This window comes from Microcaecilia unicolor, chromosome 3, assembly GCF_901765095.1.
Source record: "Microcaecilia unicolor chromosome 3, aMicUni1.1, whole genome shotgun sequence".
In the NCBI taxonomy this organism is placed as follows: Eukaryota; Metazoa; Chordata; class Amphibia; order Gymnophiona; family Siphonopidae; genus Microcaecilia; species Microcaecilia unicolor.
Genome location: NC_044033.1, coordinates 173976087 through 173988415, shown reverse-complemented (window position 1 = coordinate 173988415; position 12329 = coordinate 173976087). Strand labels below are relative to the sequence as shown.

At 49.5% G+C, this 12329-nt stretch overlaps 1 protein-coding gene across 1 annotated transcript in view; it reads left to right on the top strand.

Moving 5' to 3' along the window:
• Positions 1-12329, top strand: part of SLC26A10 (solute carrier family 26 member 10) — a 162666-nt gene that overhangs the window by 84978 nt on the left and 65359 nt on the right. Inside the window, 2 exon segments of the mRNA XM_030196594.1 lie at positions 10163-10342; positions 11766-11826. Of these exon segments, the coding sequence (XP_030052454.1) occupies positions 10163-10342; positions 11766-11826 (241 nt within the window).

Here is a 12329-nt window from a genome sequence, read left to right as displayed (position 1 = left end):
ACAGAACTGAGGGACTTTGTGATTGAACTAAGTTGCTCAGCCTGTCGGCCAGACTGCTGTTTACGCCAATTAGATAAATGGCTTGGAGAAAACAAGCCGCGTTGGCGAGCCCACCGCTACATCTGCATGGCATCTTGACTCAGAGGACAAGATCCAGTACTCCTTTGTTATCGAGTACATCACAACCCGATTGTGTGGTTGATTAAAATAATTAGGTTGGATAGCCAGGAGGGATGCAACCTTCGTCAGCAGCTTTTGACTGAGTAAGGTGGACTGGACACCTCAGAATCAAAATGGAGAGAATTAACCACCTCTGAGGGGAATTCCGAAGACTGGCGAACAGTTGGGTTACATCCTCTAGATGTGCAAAAGTGTCAAGGGAGTGACGTGAACTGTGGAAGCCATGTGTCTAGAAGTCTCAATATTACTGTGCTGTAATCTGTTGAGACGGGCAATCAACGTGTTAAGGGAACACTTGCACTCCCAGTCCATGAAGATACGCTGCAACAACAGCTAGGACTAGGAAAAACATACTCTGGACGCAAAGTGAGTAGAAGTATCTTGTAAGTCCAGAGAGCATAACCATTCGTTTTCCTGAAGTATGGGAAGAAGGATGCCCAGGGAAATCATCCTGAACGAAATCTGTTGAGGCCCCTTATGTCTATGATGGGACGGAACCCACAAGGAAGGACCTGGGATAGAAACTCAATCCTTCTTACCCTTGTGGAACAGGCTCGACTGCATTGGTACTGAGAAAGGCAGAGAGTTCCTCTGCAAGTACTCACTGTTGATGGAAGCTAAAGGATTAAACTTCCAATGAACAATGTGGAGGGTTTGATTCCAGATTGAGAATGTATCCTAACCGGACTATTTGAAAAAAACCCCCGGTTGGAGGATATAGAAGTCACCTGTGGTGGAGAAAATTTGAACTTCCCCCCGACAGGCAGATGGCCGGTACGGACATTTGTTGTTTTTTTGTTTTTTTTTTATATATATAGTGGCTATGCTGAATTGGAGCCACTCCAAAACCCCTCTCTGGTTCCTGCGGAATAGCTGCAGGAGCCTGATTAGGTGCACGCCGCTGACTAGAACGAGCGTGCTGATCTCTTTAAAGAAGTTCCGAGATGAGGAAGTGTATGCACAGCATATCAACAATTTCTGCTGAGTCTCCTCCTCCAGGTGAGAGGCACACAGTCATGAGAGTCTGCGCATCACCATACCTAGAGCAGAAATCTAGGTGTTACAATACAAGTGATGAAAACGCCATTGGACAGGAACTTGCGACACTTGGAAAAAAGATGTAGCCTACTCCGGTGGGAATGCTCATAAAGATCTGGCAGGACTTGGTCTTGGACGCGATCATGCCAGCCTGGTACGCCATTCTCCAAAGGAGGCTAAGGATGTATGCTCTGGCCTCGGGGGGCGCCGAAGCAAGTTCTTAGAACTGCTATCAGTTCTGAGTTGAAGATGGTAGTCCAGGACCTCGAGCATCTGGCATTGGGCTGATTGACAATCTCCATTGTAATGTGTCAAGACAATAGAGGATCTAGAGGATTCTCAGCAGAGAAAACCCCATGACCTTCATGTTCATCAGATGAACCATCATTGAACTGAGCCAACTACTCAAACAGAGCAGCTCAGATGCAAACATTGACCAGTATAGAGCAACTGTCATACATACAATTCTACAGAACAGCTATGGAAAAATATGTTCTCCTGTAGCAAAATGGCTGTTCTTAACATGCATTTCTGGGCCTGGAAGCCAAGATATGGAGGCGCGGTAAGTTCTACGAGCGAACACCCATACCAGAGGCAGCATCGGTGAAGGAGACCAGTTGAAAAGCTAGATACCGCGGGAGGCGGTAGCATCCATGGCATCCAATGGTACCCATGGTCTCGAAGCCAAGGACAACATCTGGCAATGCAAGGGAATCGAAACCAGACTGCCAGATGACTTCCATAACAGAGATGTGACCGATGGTACTGATAGTACCCATGGCACCGACGGTGCCGATGATACACATGGTACCGATGACCCCCGGTACCAATGGAACCCATGGTACTTGGTACCGATGATAGTCATGATATCTGGTATCGATGGTACCCATGATACCCTAGTACCGAAGGGACCCTTGACATGTGGTACCGATGGTACCCATGATATTCGGCACCAACAGCACCGACGGTACCTATGGTACACATGGTATCGACGGTGCTCAAGACACCTGGTACCAATGGCACCCATGGTACCGATGGTACCTGGTCATGATATTTGGTATCGACGGTACTCATGTACCGACGGTATCCATGATACCTATCCATGGTACCGACGATACCCGATACCGATGGTACTCGTGATACTCGGTACCGATGGGCGATGATACCTGTGATCGATGGTGCCCATGATACCTGATGCCGATGGTGATACCTGGTGCCGACGGTGCCCATGCACCGAAGACACTCGGCACCGATGGTACCCATGGCGACGGAATCCATGGTACCGATGGTACCGGTACCGACGGGACCCATGGCACCGACCATGGTACCAATGTTCCCGGTACCGATACTCCTCGGTACCGACGCACCGGTGACATTCGGCACCGACGGCACCCATGGTACCGATGATACTCGGTACCGACGGCACCCATGGTACCGATGATACTCGGTACCGACGGTACCCATGACACCCGGTACCGATGATACTCGGCACTGACGGTACCCATGACACCCGGTACCGATGATACTCGGTACCGACGGTACCCATGACACCCGGTACCGATGATACTCGGTACCGACGGTACCCATGACACACGGTACCGATGATACTCGGTACCGACGGTACCGATGATACCAGGTACCGATGCGGTTGTATCGACGTCCAATGCCAGGATACCTCCATAATAGAGGGAGCAACGCTCTCGGCACCGACTGATGTCTGAAGCCCGAATACCTCCATAACAGAGGGAGCAAAGCTCTGGGCACCGATGGTACCGACACCCGCTGATGCGCCCGAATGACCTGCCAAGCAGGAGGCGCCGAGGCAGGTGGAGACCTACTCGATGCATAACTATACCCAGCGTGCATCGGTCTCTGTCGGACTCCAGAAACTCCTTTGGGCATCCCTGACAAGTAGCATAAGTCTCGTCTTTGAGACACTACTTGCGCTTCACAGGGAGATGATCCGGTCCTTTGGGCATCCCTGGCAGAGTAGAATACGTCTCGGTACTTTGAGACACTACTTGCGCTTCACAGGGAGATGATCCGGTCCTTTGGGCATCCCTGGCAGAGTAGAATACGTCTCGGTACTTTGAGACACTACTTGCACTTCACAGGGAGATGATCCGGCCCAAGACACTTCCGCCGATGCGTCCGAATGACCTGCAGAGCAGGAGACGCCGAGACGGGTGGAGACTGTTGTTGATATTGTGTCACCAGGCTGCCCATTCAGTGGCTGACCAGGGATGCACCTGCTTAGGTTCCTGGTTTTTCCTGTGACATACACCTTCACCACTTGTGAGGCTTAAAGACAGTAGTGTGCTGAAGCAGGCTCTCACAGCTCTCGAGAGCAATTTGTTTAAGTTTTAATAAATGGATCAAAAAATGTGGGCTTGTTTTATTTGCTGGCTAGAGAGAGCCCACAGATAACAATATACCAGCACTTTCAAGAAAAAAGAAAAAGAGAAGCTTATATGCTTCGTTGAGGCACAGCCCCTTGTGACTCTGGCAATTACTTAAATTTTTTCTTGCCTCAGGTACAAAAAAATACCTGTATATATAAGCCACAATGAGCCTGCCATAAAAAGTACAAATGAAAAATAAAAAAGAGATTTAATCGAAGACCTGAAGAAAACACGAAGCCCTAACGAACTCCGTGTCTCCTCAGACGCGGAAAAAGAAAAACTGAGGGGCGTGTCCGCTCGGCGAGCGGGAATAGGTGTGCGCACATGCGCAGTACGATCGCTCGCGCGACGGAACGCCGTAAAGAGATTTGAGATTTTGCTTTAAATCCTCCGGGGCCGACGTGGCGTCACCCACTTGTGAGAATATCAGCCTGCTTGTCTTTGGAGAACAGGAAATCATCCGGTAACGCTTTGGTCTCTGAGTGATGACACGCAGGTCACATGAACCGGAGCGGGCAGGTGGAGCCAGTAACAGGAAATCGTCCAGTAACTAACAATGATGGGGGAAGTGACGTCATGGACTAAGATGGTCGGTTGAGCTTTTAGCTTTGCATAGCCCGGCTGGACTTCAGCGTGAATCTCACTCATTTCGCAACTTAGTTGTTAAACTAATAGAGAAACATTTGAGGTGTGCAGGTATATGAGTATTTCACATTCCTCTCACCTAATTTTGAAGGAATTTGCTTACCTTCCGACCAGATCTGCAAGCCGCAAGAAAGCTAAAATGGCAGAAGGCAGTGACCCACCGGGCCTAGCAGTGACACAGCCTACTGAATCTGAGGTATCACAGGATTCAATGGAGAATGGAGATCCTTTTACTGAATTTCATGTACTCCTTCAGAAAATCAAATATGGTACGCCAGGGGCGTATCTGAACTGCGGCGGTAGGGGGGGCCAGGGCCAGAGTGAGGGGGCACATTATAGCCCCCCCCCTGCCGCCGCCGCCGCCATTGCCGATCCCCCTCCCCCCAGCCGCTGCCATTGCCAACCCTCCCCCTCCGTTGCTCGCCTACCTTCGCTGGTGGGGGACCCCAACCCCCGCCAGCCAAGGTCCGCGTCCTCCTGCCGCTGCCTTTAAAAGAATTCCGTCAGCTGGCGGGGGACCCCCAACCCCCGCCAGCCAAGCCGAGGTCCTTTCATTTTTCCACTGAAGCTGGCGCCGACGAAAGTTTCTTTGAGTCTGACGTCGCTGCACGTTGTACGTGCAGGACGTCAGACTCAGAAACAGCTTCATTCTGTTTCTGAGTCTGACGTCCTGCACGTACAACGTGCAGCGACGTCAGACTCAAAAGAAACTTTCGTCGGCGCCAGCTTCAGTGGAAAAATGAAAGGACCTCGGCTTGGCTGGCGGGGGTTGGGGGTCCCCCGCCAGCTGACGGAATTCTTTAAAGACAGCCGGCAGCGGCAGGAGGACGCGGACCTCGGCTGGCGGGGTTTGGGGTCCCCCGCCAGCGAAGGTAGGCGAGCAACGGAGGGGGAGGGTTGGCAGCGGTAGGGGGGTCCAGGGCGAAATCTGCGGGGGCCCAGGCCCCTGAGGCCCCACGCAGATATGCCCCTGTGGTACGCTGGCATCGGATCTCCGAGGAGAGATAGAAGAATTGGGACACAGACTGGTTGGTATGGAAGCTCATCTGGAGGAATATATAGAATCTATTACCACCCTGGACACCTCCCTATCTACCTGATAAAGCTGAAGATTTGGAAAATCACAGCAGGTGATACAATCTGCGCTTTAGGGGGGATGCCAGACACCATGGATCACGTAAACTGTGGAACAGTAGTGCAGCAAATTGCAAGCACACTACTTATCAACACTGAGAAATTTGTGGCCCCTGATACTATAAGAATAGAGAGAGCACATCTTCTGGCAGGGGGACCCAGAGCCCTAATACACTAAAATACCATCTAGTGAGAAAACACAACCTAATGGGGCTGCAGATCTCTACATAGTCACCTCCAAGACTTTTGAGATCTGCAGAACAACTAAATTTAGACATCCCATCACATCGGGTCCTAAAATTGAGTGAGTATAGAGCTATAGCATGTAGCAGGCCCTATTATGTGGAATAGCATACCATTAAGGCTCAAAAAAATTCAGGAGGTAAAACAGTTTCAATGAGAGTTGAAAATTGATCTCTTTTTACAAGCGTATAGAGTAGCAGAAGATCAAGAGTAGACTGGCGGAAGTAATTTGACTGAAGTGATTGGATTGAAGCTCTGGGTCTGATAACAATCTTTGATCCATATATGTCTTAGTTACTGAAGTTGTTTTGTATTTCACAGTATATGTGTCTATTATATGCTTTTATGTGTATATATTCTATTAACCGCTGAGAACTTTCTGGATTATGCAGTATAGAAATTTGAAAATAAATAAATAAAAACCTCCCCCAGGTCCAGCAGCACCTCACCCTCTCATCCCCTCCCAAGTCCAGCAGCAGTTATCTCTCTCACTCCCACCTCTGCGGTTTAACAGCACCTCTTCCTTTCATCCCCCTTAGCCAGGTCCAGCAGCAACTCACCCACACATCCCTCTCCCCCCCAGGTCCAGCACACCTCACCCCTCTCAGCCCCCTCCCCAGGTCCAACAGCACCTCACACCATCTCACCTGATCTCCCCAGGTCCAGCAGCACCTCTCCCACTTCCCCTTCCCCAGGTCCAGCAGCACTTTTCCCTCCCACCTCATCCCCGTAGGTTCAGCAGCATCTCTTCATCTCACACTCTATCCAGGTACAGCGGCACCTCTCCCTCTCACATTTCTCCAAGTTCCTCTCACCCCCCATGCCCAGCAGCACCTCTCCCTCTCCTCCCCCTTCCAGATCCAGCAGCACCTCTCCCTCTCCCCCCCCCCCCCCCCCCCCCCCCCCCCCGTCTAGCAGCACCTCTCCTTCACCCTGGTGAATGGGCTGTGTCGGCATTGCCATGCCACAGCCGCTAGCACGACTTTATAAAAGGGGAGGTTAGTTATTCTGTAAATTTTATGCTAGTAATCTTTTATTTTATTTTTTAGTTTATTTACAGCATTTATAAAATCTATTGCTCTTCAGTTACTAGTAATTTTGTACTTTATATTATTATAGTATCTCATATTTCAGGAAGCAGGTGAAAGCTTGGCTCTTCAACCAGACCTTTAATGGAAGAAGTAACTAACTTGTTAGTCTCACTCACACACACACAAGGAGTGACATGGGCTGCACATACTGCAGTAGGACATGTTCATCCACTCCTACCATAGCTGAGATAATATTTAACCATCTCTCTGACCTCATGTACAACTTTGTTTAAATCAGTCACCTTACTTTCTAACTCTTCCTACTCTCTTACCTATCTATATGTTACATCTCTGCTTTACCCTTCACTATCAATTAAAATGTTCTATTCCATATTGTGTTGACATTGTAAGTAGTATACTAGCAGGCTTATTTTCGAAAGAGAAGGGCGCCCATCTTCTGACACAAATTGGAAATGTCCAAAATATGAATGCCAGAAAACCAGGCACAAAACCGTCTGTCTGGCATCATTCGTAGAAAAATGGCCACACAGATATCCCTAGTTGCAAAGGTCTCAAGTATAAATCAATTCATGGATCCAGCTTCTCATTTATAGGCACAAGACTCTGGAATGTACTCACAAAAACCCTGAGGACTATGTACAACCACCTCAACTTCCGGAAATTACTAAAGACTTACCTGTTCAGAAGAACATATCCTACTGACCCAACTTAATTACCTAAATCCAACAACACAAAGAAATCCAAACTTGTATTGAACTTTATATTCGTTATATACAGTGCTTTTTTTGTAGAAAAAAAGTTGCCGGTACTCATTATGGGCGGGGTCACCACATATGGCCCCACCCCTTGATAGCCACACCCACATTAGCCACACCCCTTATACCAGCTATGGCGCATATAAACATACATCATTGAAAATATTATACTAGTATAGGAGAAAAAAATAATGTGATTTTTTTCATTAGAAATAATTTCTGTAAGCTGTTATAGCTCCAGTATACCCAATGCAAAGTAAGACAGCAGATGTAAGTTCTCAAATTGGACATATTTCAAACACTAAAATGAAAATAAAAAGATTTTTTCTACCTTTGTTGTCTGGTGACTGTTTTTCTTTCCATATTGGTCCCAGTCTCTGATTCTGCTGCTCTCTATCTGTTCCCTTAACTCCGTTTCCAGGGCTTCCTTTCCATTTATTTCTTTACTTTCCACCTTTCTTCTTCATTTCTTGTCCTACATCCGTAAGTAAAAGCTGGGTCCTCCGCAGACTTCACCGTCCAGTGGATCCAGCTTCTGCCTATTTTCTTCATCTATGTGCAGATTTTCTCCTCTCTTCCTTTCCCCTCATCTCATCTCTCACTCTTCCCTTCTCTCCATCCATGTCCAGCATTTCTTCTCTCTCCCTTCCCTCTCCTCCATCCATGTCCTGCAACCCTCCTCTCACCTGCCCTCCCCATCCACCCATGTCCAGCGATTCCCTTGGCTCCCCTGCCCCCCCCCCAGCCATCCATACCCACCCAGTGATTCCCTTGGCTCCCCTGCCCCCCCTCCAGCCATCCATACCCACCCCACAATTCCCTTCGCTCCCCTGCCCCCCTCCAGCCATCCATACCCACCCAGCAATTCCCTTGGCTCCTCTGTCCCCCCTCCAGCCATCTATATCTACCCAGCGATTCCCTTGGCTCCACTGCCCCCCTCCAGCCATCCATACCCACCCCGCAATTCCCTTGGCTCCCCTGCCCCCCCTCCAGTCATCTATACCCACCCCGCAATTCCCTTCACTCCCCTGCCCCCCTCCAGCTATCCATACCCATCCCGTGATTCCCTTCACTCCCCTGCCCCCCTCCAGCCATCCATACCCACCCCGCGATTCCCTTCACTCCCCTGTCCCCCCTCCAGCCATCCATACCCACCCCGCGATTCCCTTCGCTCTCCTGCCCCCCATCCAGCCCTCCATACCCATCCCGTGATTCCCTTCACTCCCCTGCCCCCCTACAGCCATCTATACCCACCCAGCGATTCCCTTGGCTCCCCTGTCCCCCCCTCCAGCCATCTATACCCACCCAGCGATTCCCTTGGCTCCCTTGCCCCCCCCCCTCCAGCCATCCATACCCACCCAGCGATTCCCTTGGCTCCCCTGCCCCCCCCTCCAGCCATCCATACCCACCCAGCGATTCCCTTGGCTCCCCTGTCCCCCCCTCCAGCCATCTATACCCACCCAGCGATTCCCTTGGCTCCCCTGTCCCCCCCCTCCAGCCATCCATACCCACCCAGCGATTCCCTTCGCTCCCCTGCCCCCCTCCAGCCATCCATACCCACCCCGTGATTCCCTTCGCTCCCCTGCCCCCCCCCCAGCCATCCATCCCCACCCTGCGATTCCCTTCGCTACCCTGCCCGGCATCTATACCCACTCTGCGATTCTCCTTGATCCCCTGCCTCCGTCGCAGCTGCCGTAGTGAAAGGCCGTCAGCCTTCCCTTCATTTCCTGTCATTTCCATGTCTCGCCTTCTTCTGACGTCATTGCGCGAGGGCGGGACACGACAGGAAATGAAGGGAAGGCTGTCGGCCTTTCACTATGGCAGCTGCGAAGGAGGCAGGGGAGCAAGGAGAATTGCGGAGTGGGTATGGATGCCGAGCAGGGGAGCGAAGGGAATCGCGGGGTGGGGATGGATGGCTGGTGGGGGCAGGGGAGGGAAGGGAATCAAGGGATGGCTGGAGGGGGGGCAGGGGAGCAAACGGAATCACGGGACGGACATGGATGGCTGGAGGGGGAGGGCAGGGGAGCGGATGGGGGGGCAAAAAAAAGGTGCCGGTACGCCGTACCGTTGCGTACCGGCACAAAAAAAGCACTGGTTATATAACTTCCCTCTTTATGATCCCTTGATGTGTCTGTTAATATCTATTTCATTGTAAATAACTTCAATCTATATTTGTTTCTTCACCGTAGGTGGCTATCGCCTCACGGCACTATGTAAGCCACATTGAGCCTGCAAATAGGTGGGAAAATGTGGGGTACAAATGTAACAAATAAATGTAAACATGCTTCATTCACAGCAATTGACATACTGTATCAGACCAAACGTCTTTGAGAGTCATGTATGAAGTGTGTCATGTATGCGAGCGTGGACTATCAGGTGTGTCCCGACTGAAAAAAAGTTGAGAAGCACTCCTCTAAGGAATAAATGCACAGGAAACAAACCTCTTTCAAAAGAAAGGAGACTCTAGAATAGGGTCCATGAGATGATGCTCCTGATATGGGAATGGGGTGGGCTGATATCTGTGGTTTTAGGGTTATGTGCTTTGTGGAGAGGGGGGTTGTAATTTTTAATATGTGTACATTTTTATTGTTCATCACTCACATCAGCTTAATTGGATATTTGGTTTATAAATTCAATTAAATAAAGGTATGAAAGCGGATGATGATACTGGCAATTATGGATATGAATGATGTATTTTCCCTCTTCTTTCCAGTGCAATGAAATACCAGGGCTTAAAATTTTGGCCTACAATGCCCCCATTTACTATGGGAACAGGAACTTCTTCAAAGAAGCCATGAGCTGTTTGCTGGGACTGACCCAGGAGAAAATCAGGAAGAGAGAAAAGGCCCTGAAAGCCCTCGAGAATGGGCAAAAAATGAGTATCAGCACTGTGGTAAGGGCATTTCTCTAGGGAGAGTGATTCAGCGGATCATACTTCTTGCTCTGGCTCTGGACAGCAAAATCTTTATAAACTACCCTTCATGGAACTCCAGAATGATCTCACCAGTGTCTTTTTACAGGAAACTTTCTACAGGATGTTTCAGAAAATGGCAATATTCAGCAGTTCCACAGGCTCTTCACTGCAGCTCCTTGTGACTCTGGGCAAGTCACTTAACCCTCCATTGCCCCTGGTACAAAATAAGCACCTGACTATATGTAAACCGCTTTGACTGTAGTTGCAAAACCTCAGAAAGGCGGTATATCAAGTCCCATTTCCCCTTTCCCTTTATTGGCCTTTTTAGTAATAATGCAACACAACCCTTTGTTCACGCCTGCCTGGGGTTATACTCCTGTTTTCATATTCCCCCTCTTACTCGGCTCAGTCTTTGCAATCCTTGGCATGGAATCATGCGCCTCAAGAGCAACCTTGCTCCCGATCCTCAGACATATGCTCCCTGACTGGATGTTATATGCCTGAAACTCCCTGCCCCTCCAACCATACAATAAGGTCTATTTAACATAACAGTGGGGCCATTTTACTAAGGTGCACTGAAAAAAGGCCTGGGCTGGTGTAGACGCATGTATTGGATGCATGCAGGTCCATTTTTCAGCACACCTGCAAAAAAGGAAATGGAGGTGCGACAAAATAAAAATCAGCATGCGTCTATTTTGGGCCTGAGACCTTACCGCCAGGGGCGTAGCCAGACTTTGGTGGGAGGGGGGTCCAGAGCCCGAGGTGAGGGGGCACATTTTAGCCCCCCCCCCCCGCCATTTCTGACCCCTCCTGCCGCCACCACCACCTTTGACCCCCCCCCCCGGCGCCAACCCTTTCAACCCCTTCTTCCCACTGCTGCCAACCCTCCCCCGCCGCCATTGGGTACCTTTCAGGCGGGGGTCCCCATCCCCCGCCAGCCGAAGTCCGGCGCGGTCGCGTTGCTGATCTGCAAGGGCAGGCTTCTGTTTCTGTGAGTCTGTTTCTGCCCTGGGCCCCTGCAGGTCTAATACTGGCTCTGCTGACACTGTGACCATGTGATTGCTCTACAAAGCATGTGTTGCCTGACAAAGGGTGTGCAGCTCTCAAAAGCTAGTCACAAACTTAATCCTCAGCCTCGGGACCCTTGATCAGGTTTGTTTTTTGAAATAAACCAAAAATATGTGATTTAACCTGGTTCTTCATTCAAATACATGTAATTTAACTTACGAATATTCAAGGTGGAGAGCCTGAAAACCAATGAGAAAGAACTCCCCTTGCTCCACTATGATCTTTTTCACTGAAACTTTATTACTAAAAATTCACCCTTAAACATGTGTGCTGTGTCTCATTAGCTGTAGCTGCACACACCAGTCAAATGTATCTTCTTTGTCTTATTCTGCAGGAAAATGGGATCACTAATCCTGCCTATTTGCCAGATCAGGCAAATCCAGTAACAGATTCAGGTACGTTATTATTATTAGTAGTAGTAGTAGTATTTTGGTGTATGCTTTTCTTTGTGAGCTACTTTATTATTATTATTATTACTAGTAGTAGTAGTAGTAGTGTAGTAGTAATAGCAGTAGTACAGAGATAGGACAGCTGCTTTGCTATCCTAACTTTATGCACTCATGTAGCTGGTTAGCAGACTGAATTTTGCCGCTAATCGGCTAAGTTGGCATTCCACCCATGCTCCGCTCTCAGCCTGCTCCTAATCTAGCCAGTTAAGGAACGGCCAGTTAGTGGGATATTCAGTGGTAGTAAAGTGCTGCTGAATATCCAGGAGCCTCTCCTGTCTGGTTAAACCCTTCTGAACAGTAGCGTAGCCAGATTGAAGGCACGGGGGGGGGGGGGGGGGGAGGAGCAGACTGCCGACAGTGCCAGCACGTATTTTAAATGCGATAGATCGTGTGAAAAATAGGCACCGTTGGAAGTCTGTTTGGGGGAGCAGCTGCTCCCCTGGTGATTT